We start from the raw sequence: 13,222 nt of genomic DNA on the forward strand, positions 1-13,222 counted from the left end.
TTGAGACATCAATGCGCAATATACTTGACAAATACAATCGGAAAACGTACTTTGCACTTATAAGGTTTCTCGGAATCAGAATGTCGACGTTGATACTGGCGACGTAGAGCTTGCTTAGTTTTATAAGGTTTCTCGCATTTGTCGCATTTATGCGGACGCAACAATAAATGAATTATTTCATGAACAGTCAATTTCTTTTTTGCATAAAAACTTTTATTACACTTCTTAAACTAAATAGTAAACATTATTGTTACTTTGAACAATCAATACGCAATATATTTGACGAATGCAATTCAAAAACGTACTCGGCATTTATAAGATTCCTCACAAGAAGAATGAATGGGAACTTGTTGCTCCATATTTCACTTACGTTGAATAATTGTTTTGCACGTGTCACAATGATATGAACGCAATGATGAAAATGGACAGTTGTATAAATATTCAAATTGAAGTATTATACATTAAGTACATGATAAATTTAGTGAAAGATAAACAAACTGCAAGAAAAAAAAAAGAAGATTGAGGATAGACAGAAAAAAAGTGAGAAACAGAGTAAGAAAAAGATTACGTGAGAGAGAACATTAAGTATATTTCAGTGTATATACAAAGCGTTCGACAATTACCTTAAAGTCTCTCGTAGGCAGATAGAAGTAACCCTGAGTCGAAAAGTCTTGAATCAAATTGTTTTATTACATTTAATAAAAGAATAATTATTGAATAAATCAAGGTAATCAGCGCCGACCTGTAGCCGGGCGGACCTCAGTGAGCCGCGCGACTGGTGTGCGAGAGTGCTCAGCGCTAATCACTGACATGCGCTCGGCTAAAATTCGGCGCTGATTGGCGTGATTTATTCAATAAGTANTCTTTAAATAGGTACTATATATATATATAAAAAAAAATGGTTTTGGATTACTTTTTGACTTTGTCTTTCTTCTGCTACCTACTTACGAGAGATTTTAAAGTACTTGTCGAACATTTTGTACATTTTTTTTACTTTGCGCACCGTTTTCTGCTAGTTACGTCATTATTATCAATAGACTATTCTAAATACTTTTGTTTCTCGTAATTTGAGCAAATTTGTATCAATATACGTAAACATTTTAAACTGAAGAGTTATATACATACATACGTGTGGCGTTTGACGAACAGTGAGCAAGTAATCATATACGGAGAAGAACACGATGTGTATACGTAAAAGCACAATAGAAAACTAAACGGTTAGCTCGCAGATATGTTATCGCAAACAAAACGAAAACGTAAGACGTAAACATAATCTTGTCCTAGGTATAAATATAAATAGGTAGAAATGTCATTATATCGTGACTTGGTGTGTAGCGAAAGACAGATGATATGGTACATGTAAGTAACAATATGTTGAACTGACTTTGAAGAATATTTGCAAAAAAAAAAGATAATACCACTTCAACTTTTTTTTTAATTCTACTTTTCCAATGCTTATTCATAATAAGTCAAATTCGGTCGGTCGTAAATCGAATTACATTTTCAATTATTGAAGTCATTGTACTCCGTTACACATCTATTCTGAATGCCATGCTACTGAAAAAGCAAATGGTTTCTCTGCAAATAGATCTCGGGCATTTGGATGGTCCAGTAAGCGAATACGATCGGACACATAAAGAAGAAGAGAAAGAAACTGAAATTTAACAAATTAATCGGTTTCCGATAGAAGAGTCGAGAGACTTGCGTTACACAAACTTGAGTTGCGAGTAAAACAAATTAGAAAAAACAAAGATGCGTACACGAAATTGAAAGTGATCTTGATAAACTCGCGTTTGCCGTTACGCACTCGTTACTTAAGTGGCGAGCGCTGCTATTTCGCACACCACATCTCGATACATCAGGTCGTGGAAGGTTGAAACGAGCTTACGCGACCTATACAACGCAAATTTATACTTGCAATTAAGTCCGCTCTTTTGTCTCGTCCGCTCTATCAGAGCTCTTGATTGCTAATTTATGAAATTCTCTTGCGGCAGTAATCAATATAACGATATCACGTTTTACTTCGGTTGTTACAATTGATATGTTTGCGATCAGCGGGTGCAGATGTCTATTTGCGTGATAACCTGTTTAGGTGGTTATGAAAAACTACTTAGCGTGCGTAGAAATTATTTTTATTAGCGCAATAAATATTTCGCGATTTTTTTCTATAATTGTTAGATTCGCACGTTGTATTTGAAATACGAAGTTTTCGTTAAAATTTTATTTAAAGTAGAGTATTGCATGACACACACACACAGGTATTTGTATAAAAATCGCTGGACAAATAATTGTTGAATACTGTTTACTTTATTTTAAGATTTAAATTTGTGAAAAAAAAAAAATATTTTTATGTTGCATCATACAATGTTATTCCGTAAAGTTTTGGATGTTATTGTCTCTTCGTCTCTTTTGTTATATAAAATTTTCTATTTGTCTTTTTTGTTACATAAAATTTTCTGATACTAAGAGATTTTGTATTTACGTGTATATTCTTGCATGCATTTTTGGATGTCGTTGAAATCAGCAAAGCTTCGTCTACATAGTGTTCCATAGTGAATTTCGAACTTTTAAAAGGAATTTAAAAGTTCTTTTTTCTTTTTTGGCTTAGATTATTACTTACCGCTTTTATAACTATAAAAGTTCTCGAATGAGACGGCGCGTATACAAAGTATGCAGGAGCGTCGCGCGCTGTGCTACTCCTTCCACTTGTCCCGATTACATTTCTTCTGTTAAAACTTCATTCTACTATGTCACACTGAATATTACATGAATAAATAAATAAAGACAGGTTGACATTAATCACCTAACTGATTTATTTGAAAAAAGTAATGATACATTGTCCGAAAGTACTGCATACATAAATAATTAATGTTAATCGTGTCTTGTTACGTTTTTATTAATTAAAAAAATAACTCAAGAACATTAAAATAAATGAGTAATTTTTATTTAAATTAATTTACTTTTTTTAAAAATAAATAAGTAGTTCTAATTTAAATTACTCTACTTTTTAAAATAAAACTACCATTAGAAGACACGATTACCATAAATTATTTCTGTATACAGTAATTTTGTACACTGTATCACTAGTTTTTTTAAATGAATAAATTAGTTNAGTAGATTTTACCTGTTCTTATTTATTTCTTCATGTGTTATCTAGTGTGACATAGTAGAATGAAGTTTTACCAGAAGCAATGAAATCAGGACAAGTGTAAACAGTAGCACAGCGCGCGACGCTCCTGCATACTTTGTATACGCGCTGTATTCCATTAAAGAACTTTAATTGTTAGAAACTCGGAAAATAAATAAAAATTTAAAAATGACAAATGAATTTTTTGTTCAAAATGTTACTTTCTTTCACTCCTTGCACAGGGTAGTAATCATTACGGGACACGTGTATATTTAGTACATAAGTTCGAATTCACTAATGTGAATTGAGTCAAATAGTCATACATATTTAGTTCGATATAATTATCATAGTAAAATTGGTACTACTTAATCCTGCAACAAATTATAACTTTTAATATATATGTGCAATTTCACAGTGTGATATCAAAATGAATGTAATAAAACTAATATATATTATAAACATATATTCCAAATGTATTATATGTGTATATAAATGTATGTATGTGTATGTATTATAGAAATATATATATATATTTGTATATATTTATATATATAATAAAATACATAATGTAAAAAGAAACACTCGCATTATGATATTAGTACATATATTACATGTNTGTACATACATTACATATACATATACATATATTATACCTATTATGAATATTATTGAAAACTAAATAGAAAGTTTAGGCCAAGGAGAGCATATAAACATGGTTAATGTACGGTTGATTATTTAGTCTTTTATTAACATTATTTTTGATTGACGTTCCGACTGTCGTATTCGATCTTTTTCAACATCCTTATATAATAACAAATTACTGGTATTAATTATGGTCAATTCTGTTTTTTAAAAGCAAGATCTTGGTCAGTTGTTACTTTCAGTCAATGCAACGAGGATTCTGTTCTTACAAAGTGATAACAACAACTTATTGTGATAAGAGCAACTGATTCTTGTTGCTGTTATCACTTGGTAAAGACAAGATCGTCATGGCGTTGAATTAAATTACCAACTGACCATGGTCTTGCTTTTAAAAAACAGAACTGACTATACGTGATCTCAGCTATTTGTTATTATATAAGGATTTTGAAAAAGACCGAATACGACGGTCGAAACGTCAAGGACGAATAATGGAAATATACTAATAAATTATTACATAATCAACAATACATCAACCGTGTTTATAAGCTCTCATTAGTTGATATTCTCTAATTATTTTTGAAATTTGGAGCATCACATACTTTATTCAGATTTGTTACTGAAAACCTTACTGGAACTTTTATACCTTTCCTTCTCTTTGCTAATTGTTTTTTTCATGATACATATTGTTTGTCAAAAAGTACTTTTTTTTTAAACTATTTTTGCATATATTACATGTGTAGTAAAAACAAATTTTACGTTTATTTGATGTATTTGTGACTTGAAAAAAGTACCTCACACCTTAAAAGGAATAATACATATTATCTTCACTTTAAGAAATTAGTGCAGTATATTTTATTACTACATTTGAAAAACGTACTTGTCACTTATAAGGTTACTTAAGATGATGTTTAATATGGCGTTTTAGATGTGCCTTAGTTGTAAAAGCTGTATCGCATATGTCACATTTGTACGGACGTAACGATGAATGAACTGCTTCATGTCTAGTTACTTCATGTTTTGTGTAAAAACGGGTATCACATACCTTAAAAAGAATAAGACACATTGTCATTTTGAGAAGGCAATACGCAATATATTTGACAAATACAATCAAAAAACGTACTTTGCACTTATAGTTTTTCTCAGAATTCGAATGTCGACGTTTATAATGGCGTCTTAGATTTTTTTCATATTTATAATTGTTATCGCATTTGTTGCATTTATACGGACGCAACGATGAATGAACTGCTTCATGATTAGTTAAATATTGTTTTGTACTAAAACGTTTATCACATACCTAAAAAAAAATAAGACACATTGTCATTTTGAGAAGGCAATACGCAATATATTTGACAAATACAATCGGAAAACGTACTTTGCACTTATAAGGTTTCTCGAAATCAGAATGTCGACGTTTATAATGGCATCTTAGATTTTTTTCATATTTATACTTGTTATCGCATTTGTTGCATTTATACGGACGTAACGATGAATGAACTGCTTCATGGTTAGTTAAATATTGTTTTGTACTAAAACGTTTATCACATACCTTAAAAAAAATAAGACACATTGTCATTTTGAGAAGGCAATACGCAATATATTTGACAAATACAATCGGAAAACGTACTTTGCACTTATAAGGTTTTTCGGAATCAGAATGTTGACGTTGATAATGGCGACTTAGAGTTTGCTTAGTTTTAAAAGTTTTCTCGCATTTGTCGCATTCATACGGACGCAACGATGAATGAACTGCTTCATGGTTAGTTACTTCGAATTTTGTAGTAAAACGTTTATCACATACCTAAAAAAGAATAATACACATTGTCACTTTGAGACATCAATGCGCAATATACTTGACAAATACAATCGGAAAACGTACTTTGCANTATACCTATTATGAATATTATTGAAAACTAAATAGAAAGTTTAGGCCAAGGAGAGCATATAAACATGGTTAATGTACGGTTGATTATTTAGTCTTTTATTAACATTATTTTTGATTGACGTTCCGACTGTCGTATTCGATCTTTTTCAACATCCTTATATAATAACAAATTACTGGTATTAATTATGGTCAATTCTGTTTTTTAAAAGCAAGATCTTGGTCAGTTGTTACTTTCAGTCAATGCAACGAGGATTCTGTTCTTACAAAGTGATAACAACAACTTATTGTGATAAGAGCAACTGATTCTTGTTGCTGTTATCACTTGGTAAAGACAAGATCGTCATGGCGTTGAATTAAATTACCAACTGACCATGGTCTTGCTTTTAAAAAACAGAACTGACTATACGTGATCTCAGCTATTTGTTATTATATAAGGATTTTGAAAAAGACCGAATACGACGGTCGAAACGTCAAGGACGAATAATGGAAATATACTAATAAATTATTACATAATCAACAATACATCAACCGTGTTTATAAGCTCTCATTAGTTGATATTCTCTAATTATTTTTGAAATTTGGAGCATCACATACTTTATTCAGATTTGTTACTGAAAACCTTACTGGAACTTTTATACCTTTCCTTCTCTTTGCTAATTGTTTTTTTCATGATACATATTGTTTGTCAAAAAGTACTTTTTTTTTAAACTATTTTTGCATATATTACATGTGTAGTAAAAACAAATTTTACGTTTATTTGATGTATTTGTGACTTGAAAAAAGTACCTCACACCTTAAAAGGAATAATACATATTATCTTCACTTTAAGAAATTAGTGCAGTATATTTTATTACTACATTTGAAAAACGTACTTGTCACTTATAAGGTTACTTAAGATGATGTTTAATATGGCGTTTTAGATGTGCCTTAGTTGTAAAAGCTGTATCGCATATGTCACATTTGTACGGACGTAACGATGAATGAACTGCTTCATGTCTAGTTACTTCATGTTTTGTGTAAAAACGGGTATCACATACCTTAAAAAGAATAAGACACATTGTCATTTTGAGAAGGCAATACGCAATATATTTGACAAATACAATCAAAAAACGTACTTTGCACTTATAGTTTTTCTCAGAATTCGAATGTCGACGTTTATAATGGCGTCTTAGATTTTTTTCATATTTATAATTGTTATCGCATTTGTTGCATTTATACGGACGCAACGATGAATGAACTGCTTCATGATTAGTTAAATATTGTTTTGTACTAAAACGTTTATCACATACCTAAAAAAAAATAAGACACATTGTCATTTTGAGAAGGCAATACGCAATATATTTGACAAATACAATCGGAAAACGTACTTTGCACTTATAAGGTTTCTCGAAATCAGAATGTCGACGTTTATAATGGCATCTTAGATTTTTTTCATATTTATACTTGTTATCGCATTTGTTGCATTTATACGGACGTAACGATGAATGAACTGCTTCATGGTTAGTTAAATATTGTTTTGTACTAAAACGTTTATCACATACCTTAAAAAAAATAAGACACATTGTCATTTTGAGAAGGCAATACGCAATATATTTGACAAATACAATCGGAAAACGTACTTTGCACTTATAAGGTTTTTCGGAATCAGAATGTTGACGTTGATAATGGCGACTTAGAGTTTGCTTAGTTTTAAAAGTTTTCTCGCATTTGTCGCATTCATACGGACGCAACGATGAATGAACTGCTTCATGGTTAGTTACTTCGAATTTTGTAGTAAAACGTTTATCACATACCTAAAAAAGAATAATACACATTGTCACTTTGAGACATCAATGCGCAATATACTTGACAAATACAATCGGAAAACGTACTTTGCACTTATAAGGTTTCTCGGAATCAGAATGTCGACGTTGATAATGGCGACTTAAAGCTTGCTTAGTTTTATAAGTTTTCTCGCATTTGTCGCATTTATGCGGACGCAACAATAAATGAATTATTTCATGAACAGTCAATTTCTTTTTTGCATAAAAACTTTTATTACACCCCTTAAACTAAATAGTAAACATTATTGTTACTTTGAACAATCAATACGCAATATATTTGACGAATGCAACTTAAAAACGTACTCGGCATTTATAAGGTTCCACACAAGAAGAATGAATGGGAACTTGTTGCTCCATATTTCACTTACGTTGAAAAATTGTTTTGCACGTGTCACAATGATATGAACGCAATGATGAAAATGAACAATTGTATAAATATTTAAATTAGATTATTATACATTAGATACATGATAAATTTAATGAAAGATAAACAGACTGCAAGAAAAAAAAAGAAGATTGAGGATAGACAGAAAAAAAGTGAGAAACAGAGTAAGAAAGATATTACGTGAGAGAGGACATTAAGTATATTTTAGTGTATATACAAAGCGTTCGACAATTACCTTAAAGTCTCTCGTAGGCAGATAGAAGTAACCCTGAATCGAAAAGTCTTGAATCAAATTGTTTTCTTACATTTAATAAAAGAATAATTATTGAATAAATCAAGGTAATCAGCGCCGACCTGTAGCCGGGCGGACCTCAGTGAGCCGCGCGACTGGTGTGCGAGAGTGCTCAGCGCTAATCACTGACATGCGCTCGGCTAAAATTCGGCGCTGATTGGCGTAATTTATTCAATAAGTACTCTTTAAATAGGTACTATATATATATGTAAGAAAAAAAATGGTTTAGGATTACTTTTTGACTTTGTCTTTCTTTTGCTACCTACTTACGAGAGATTTTAAAGTACTTGTCGAACATTTTGTACATTTTGTTTACTTTGCGCACCGTTTTCTGCTAGTTACGTTAATATTATCAATAGACTATTCTAAATTCTTTTGTTTCTCGTAATCTGAGCAAATTTGTATCAATATACGTAAACATTTTAAACTGAAGAGTTATATACATACATACGTGTGGCGTTTGACAAACAGTGAGCAAGTAATCATATACGAAGAAGATTTCTATGAAGAACACGATGTGTATACGTAAGAGCACAATAGAAAACTAAACGTTTAGCTCGCAGATATGTTATCGCAAACGGAACGAAAACCTAAGACGTAAACACAATCTCGTCCTAGGTATAAATATAAATAGGTAGAAATGTCATTATATCGTGATTTGGTGTGTAGCGAAAGACAGATGATATGGTACATGTAAGTAACGATATGTTAAAGTGACTTCGAAGATTATTTGAAAAAAAAAAAAATAATAACACCTCAACTTTTTTTTTACTTCTACTTTTGCAATGCTTATTATTAAAAAGTCAACGTCAGTCGGTCGTAAATCGAATTTTATTTTCAATTATTGAAATCATTGTACTTCGTTACACATCGAATCTGAATGCGATGTTAATAAAAAAGCAAATGGTTTTTCTGCAAATTGATCCTGAGCATTTGGATGGTCCAGTAAGCGAATACGATCGGACATTTAAAGAAGAATAGAAAAAAACTGAAACCTAACAGGTTTATCGGTTTACGATAGGAAAGTCGGGAGACTCGCTTTAAACAATTCTGAGTTGCGATTAAAACAAAGATAGTCATAAGACTCAATATAAGACGGTAACTCTTCAAAAAAATATCCTTTGTTAAACAATTCCGTTAGCAACGTGCGGAGACGATCTCGTGGGGACGCGACTACGAGGATGAAAAAAATTCAGGAGCGTAATATTTTTACAACACTTACACACACTTATCTATTTATCTCTATATTTATTACTTCTTATTTATTAACAGAGAGTAAGATTTGAAACATGTCTTTTAGTTTTCCATTGTCACTCGCAAGAACGAAATATACGACAATGTGGTTTTCAAAATATCCGTCATCGTGGCTCGCGTGAGATAGAAAAATTTTCCAGCGCTAATTCGAAGTGGAATCTTCGTTCTCATCATGACAAATACCAAATCCTTCACCGTAACGGGCGACATTTCGTACCACGTGGAGTTGTATACGGCGGACAAGATTGACAGACTTTGATTCTGCAATATATCACCGGCGTATGTGTACAAAAAGATTTGCACCATGTAAAACTGAATGGCCGTTATTATTTTTAACACTCCCTTGTAATCGTGATCGTTAAACAACAGGATGACATTTATTCCTGAAAATCGCAATTGCTTGGATTACAAATATATGTTGATCTTTTTTTTTTTTGATGCTTTTCTGATGAGAGTATTTCAAACAAATTTCTCTTATCATCTCGTTATCAGACTTGTGTGATTTTTGTTGTACATTTAAAAAAAGATAATCAATTTTTGAATAATTTTGATTATGATATTGCGAGATCTTAATTAAAAAATCAATAACAACAGAGTTTGCGAAAATACGTATGCGTATATTACCTCCAGTTGCAATAACTATGTTGATTATCAAGAGCCGCAGTAAAATGTAGATGTTGAAAGCGTCCTCGATATTTCTGGCCAATACTATTAGATGACAATGTCTCTCGACCAACGGTCCCAAGATATTTCCATTTCGATGTTTGTTATCCGAGTTTTTGTCGATCTCCGTAAATTTCATTTTGAGAAGCTCGAGCTGGCCGCAGAGATGCACGGTGATGCTGAAGAAAAAGCTGTCACACGCACATTCCGCTATGAATACCACAGTTCCCTGAACTATTTGCATGGCGAACAGTAGTTCGTACGTGGAATAGGAAACTCCTTTGTACAGACACGTTGACGGAAGGACGAAGTTCCACGTGGTCGCGTTGTTGTTGCTCGCGACCTGTCCGCAAATCGCAAATCTTTCAAGATAAAATCTTTTCTAGACTATTATTGTTAAAAACTAGAGAGAAACAATTTGTTTCTGTGACGTAAAAGATTTTTGAAAGAAAAAAAAAATTGAACACCTTTCGCCTGTTGTCGAGGAAGACGGAAGCGAACCACAAGACGCTTCCCGCAGAGCCGACAGCCAATTGAGCCAATGCGACCAATCGCCCCGTACGCGCGTACGCCGTCATTGTCGCGCGCGATTCTTTCCTCATAAACGGAGACGACCAGTCGTCGATCGCGGAATTCACGTTGACCGCGAGTTTTTTCATATAAATGCGCGGAAAGATCAGATTCAGCCACGCGTGCACGCAGCTCTCAATTAGACGAAAAATCTCCAGACCGTCCCGCGCGATACCGCAGCTCCTGAACGATTCTATCAGCACGTTGAGCATTGTGAGAGACTGCGAGGTGGCAAATACACAAAATTGCATTCTCACGTGAATTAAATTGCGCTATTTGCGAAAAACGACAGTTTGAGACGAGCAACAAACGTTCAATATTTATTTATATTTGCAAAGTTTTCAATTATTTTTTCTCTATTACGCATAATGCGATCTAGAATAAATTGCTCTCTTATTTTCTTAGATTTTCTACTGAGATATTTATATGTTTGTTCAATATTTTTAATCCGATAAAAAGAAACTCCAGCAAATTCTTTTATTGTTTATAGTAATTAACAATCAAACTCGCTCTGAGCGTTCGATTTTGACTTTTATCATGACCAAAACTTTAATCAAGTAAGATTTCACTTTTTTGTTTATATTCAACAACGCAGTTACATTAAGTTGGTGTGATGAAGTTTTTTAATTACTATACTGAAGATGACTCAAGTAGGGTCGAAACGTTTATGTATTTATTAATTTTCTGCGGTTTTATAGTTTTGCGTTTTATCTTTGCGGATTAATTGATATTTTGTTAATAAAGAACTTACATCGCTCGTAAAACCAGACCTATATGTTTGATTGTTAATTACTATTTTATATTTCGAGCGTCTTTTGTTACTTTTATTGTTTTGTTAATAATGTGAATAATTTTATCGTTTGAAAACGATAAAAGACAAAACGTTCTACTATGCGTGATCTCACCCCTATCGCGAACGCCACCAGCCACTGCATCGTGTAAATTACGTTGTTTCGTTGTACGGGCCACAACCCGACTGTCCACATCATCGATCTTATCGCGAAAAAGCCGTAATCCATACCGCTGTCCCAATTTGTCGTCGAAGTTGTCATGTTCGGCGATGGTTAATTTCGATCTCGAAACAAAAAAAAAAAAGACAAATTGTGATCGTGCGTGACTGCTGCAATTGCTGACCGCGGCCGGTTCGATGACTTACTTTCGAGACGAATTGCGCCGTTTCTCAATCCCACCTCCGCGTCCCAAGACCGGCCGCGGTCTTCGGGGTAGTAAGATAAGTGACATGGAAAATTTGCATCTCTCTCTCGATCGCGCATCTTTCGATAATGTGCGCGCAAGTTCAACGCGCGATGCCACATTATGGCTCTCGCGCACACATACACTCGCGAATGAATTACGTTGCTCGATACAATGTGCTCGGTACAATACACAGTCCGTGTCTTCTTCCCCACGAGCCGCACGAGTTCTCTTCTAACCCTATCGCCGTGCAACGCGCTGTGTGGCCGTCAAAGGAGAAAGGGCGAAGAGAGAAACAGAACCTGTCAGTCTGGCAATAGACGCGAACGAGTTGAAAGGTGCCGTGTGCGAGTGCTTGCGAGAGAGAAATTTCTACCCGATGTATATAAATCTGGATCCGTATCTTCTTCAGGTAATTTAAACGTTAAAGATAAAAAAACGATCGAATCGATTCCGTCTAGCTCTAAGATATTCCCGTTTCGCTAAAGTCGCAATATCTCTGCGGGAGTCACGCGACAAGCGTACGTTAAAAAATATATTTTAATAAGTCATATATATATATATATATGTCTGCCATGTTACACGACGCGTCAAATTTTTTAACAACATTCCTCGTAAAACATTTGTATTAATTCTCGCTATATGAAAAATATACAGGGATCTGTCGATTAATCTCCCAGAGCTATTCGCAAAACCGATATGTACGAAACCGTTCGTCTGAGTAAGAAAACTATCGTCTCGCGATTGGTGTAGAACAATTTCCCGCCGGTCAGACGAAACGGATTACTCGACCTCATCATCGCGAAGCGCAGATCCTTCATCAACGTCGCCGGAAGAGTGAACCAGGAATTCTTAAACATGGCGTGAAATATATCCTCGCTTCCAGCTTGAACGAATTCACCCCCGTACGAGTACATCATCGATTGAAGAAAACAAAAATTCATAACCAGAATGCTCTTCGTTAGTTCGAAGTAATTGTTGGTTCTTATGCAAAACTCTATGCGTAAACCTGAAAGAAAATTCAATTTTAAGTGCGCGGATTTAACAAGTGCGCGCAAGTGTCTTCGCTTAAAATGTGATCAAAAATCTCTTAATTTTTAAATTTCTACACTGAAAAAATTGTATTCTTGTTTTGAGGATATATCCCACTTACTTTAAGTATATTTTATACTAAAATAGGCGCCAAGAAGAGTTTCTTACTTTAAGAAAAAAATCTTCTAAATAGTAATATTGATAAGAATATATACTGATTAGAATATAAAAAGCCTCTATAGAAAAACATATATATATCTCACTATCGAAAAAGATTATATTCTTAAATTAAGAATATATTGTTAAATAAAGAATATATTCCTAATTTCAGAAGAATATCATATAAAATCTTTAAGAA

General features: G+C 33.2%; 3 protein-coding genes across 3 annotated transcripts in view; all 3 read right to left on the reverse strand.

Moving 5' to 3' along the window:
* Positions 1-50: 50 nt before the first annotated feature.
* LOC109861030 (zinc finger protein 2 homolog) lies at positions 51-7,831 on the reverse strand (the record flags this gene model as incomplete). The annotated part of the gene is made up of 5 exons (XM_020440507.1): positions 7,778-7,831; positions 7,523-7,666; positions 7,271-7,444; positions 5,394-5,567; positions 51-230 (listed from the first exon to the last, which is right to left on the reverse strand). Coding segments are annotated over exons 1-5 (726 nt in total), but the record flags the coding sequence as incomplete, so codon positions are not given.
* Positions 7,832-9,447: 1,616 nt separating this feature from the next.
* Positions 9,448-11,690, reverse strand: LOC109861021 (odorant receptor 22c-like). The gene is made up of 4 exons (XM_020440496.1): positions 11,544-11,690; positions 10,536-10,859; positions 10,030-10,411; positions 9,448-9,788 (listed from the first exon to the last, which is right to left on the reverse strand). The coding sequence occupies exons 1-4, from the start codon at positions 11,688-11,690 to the stop codon at positions 9,448-9,450; spliced, it is 1,194 nt and encodes a 397-aa protein (XP_020296085.1).
* Positions 11,691-12,500: 810 nt separating this feature from the next.
* LOC109861022 overlaps positions 12,501-13,222 on the reverse strand; it is a 2,158-nt gene continuing 1,436 nt past the window's right edge. Inside the window, exon 3 of the mRNA XM_020440497.1 lies at positions 12,501-12,841. Within this exon, the coding sequence (XP_020296086.1) occupies positions 12,501-12,841 (341 nt within the window). The remainder of the gene's footprint in view (positions 12,842-13,222) is intronic.

Source organism: Pseudomyrmex gracilis, unplaced genomic scaffold, assembly GCF_002006095.1.
Source record: "Pseudomyrmex gracilis isolate BER0280 unplaced genomic scaffold, ASM200609v1 scaffold_543, whole genome shotgun sequence".
NCBI lineage: Eukaryota > Metazoa > Arthropoda > Insecta > Hymenoptera > Formicidae > Pseudomyrmex > Pseudomyrmex gracilis.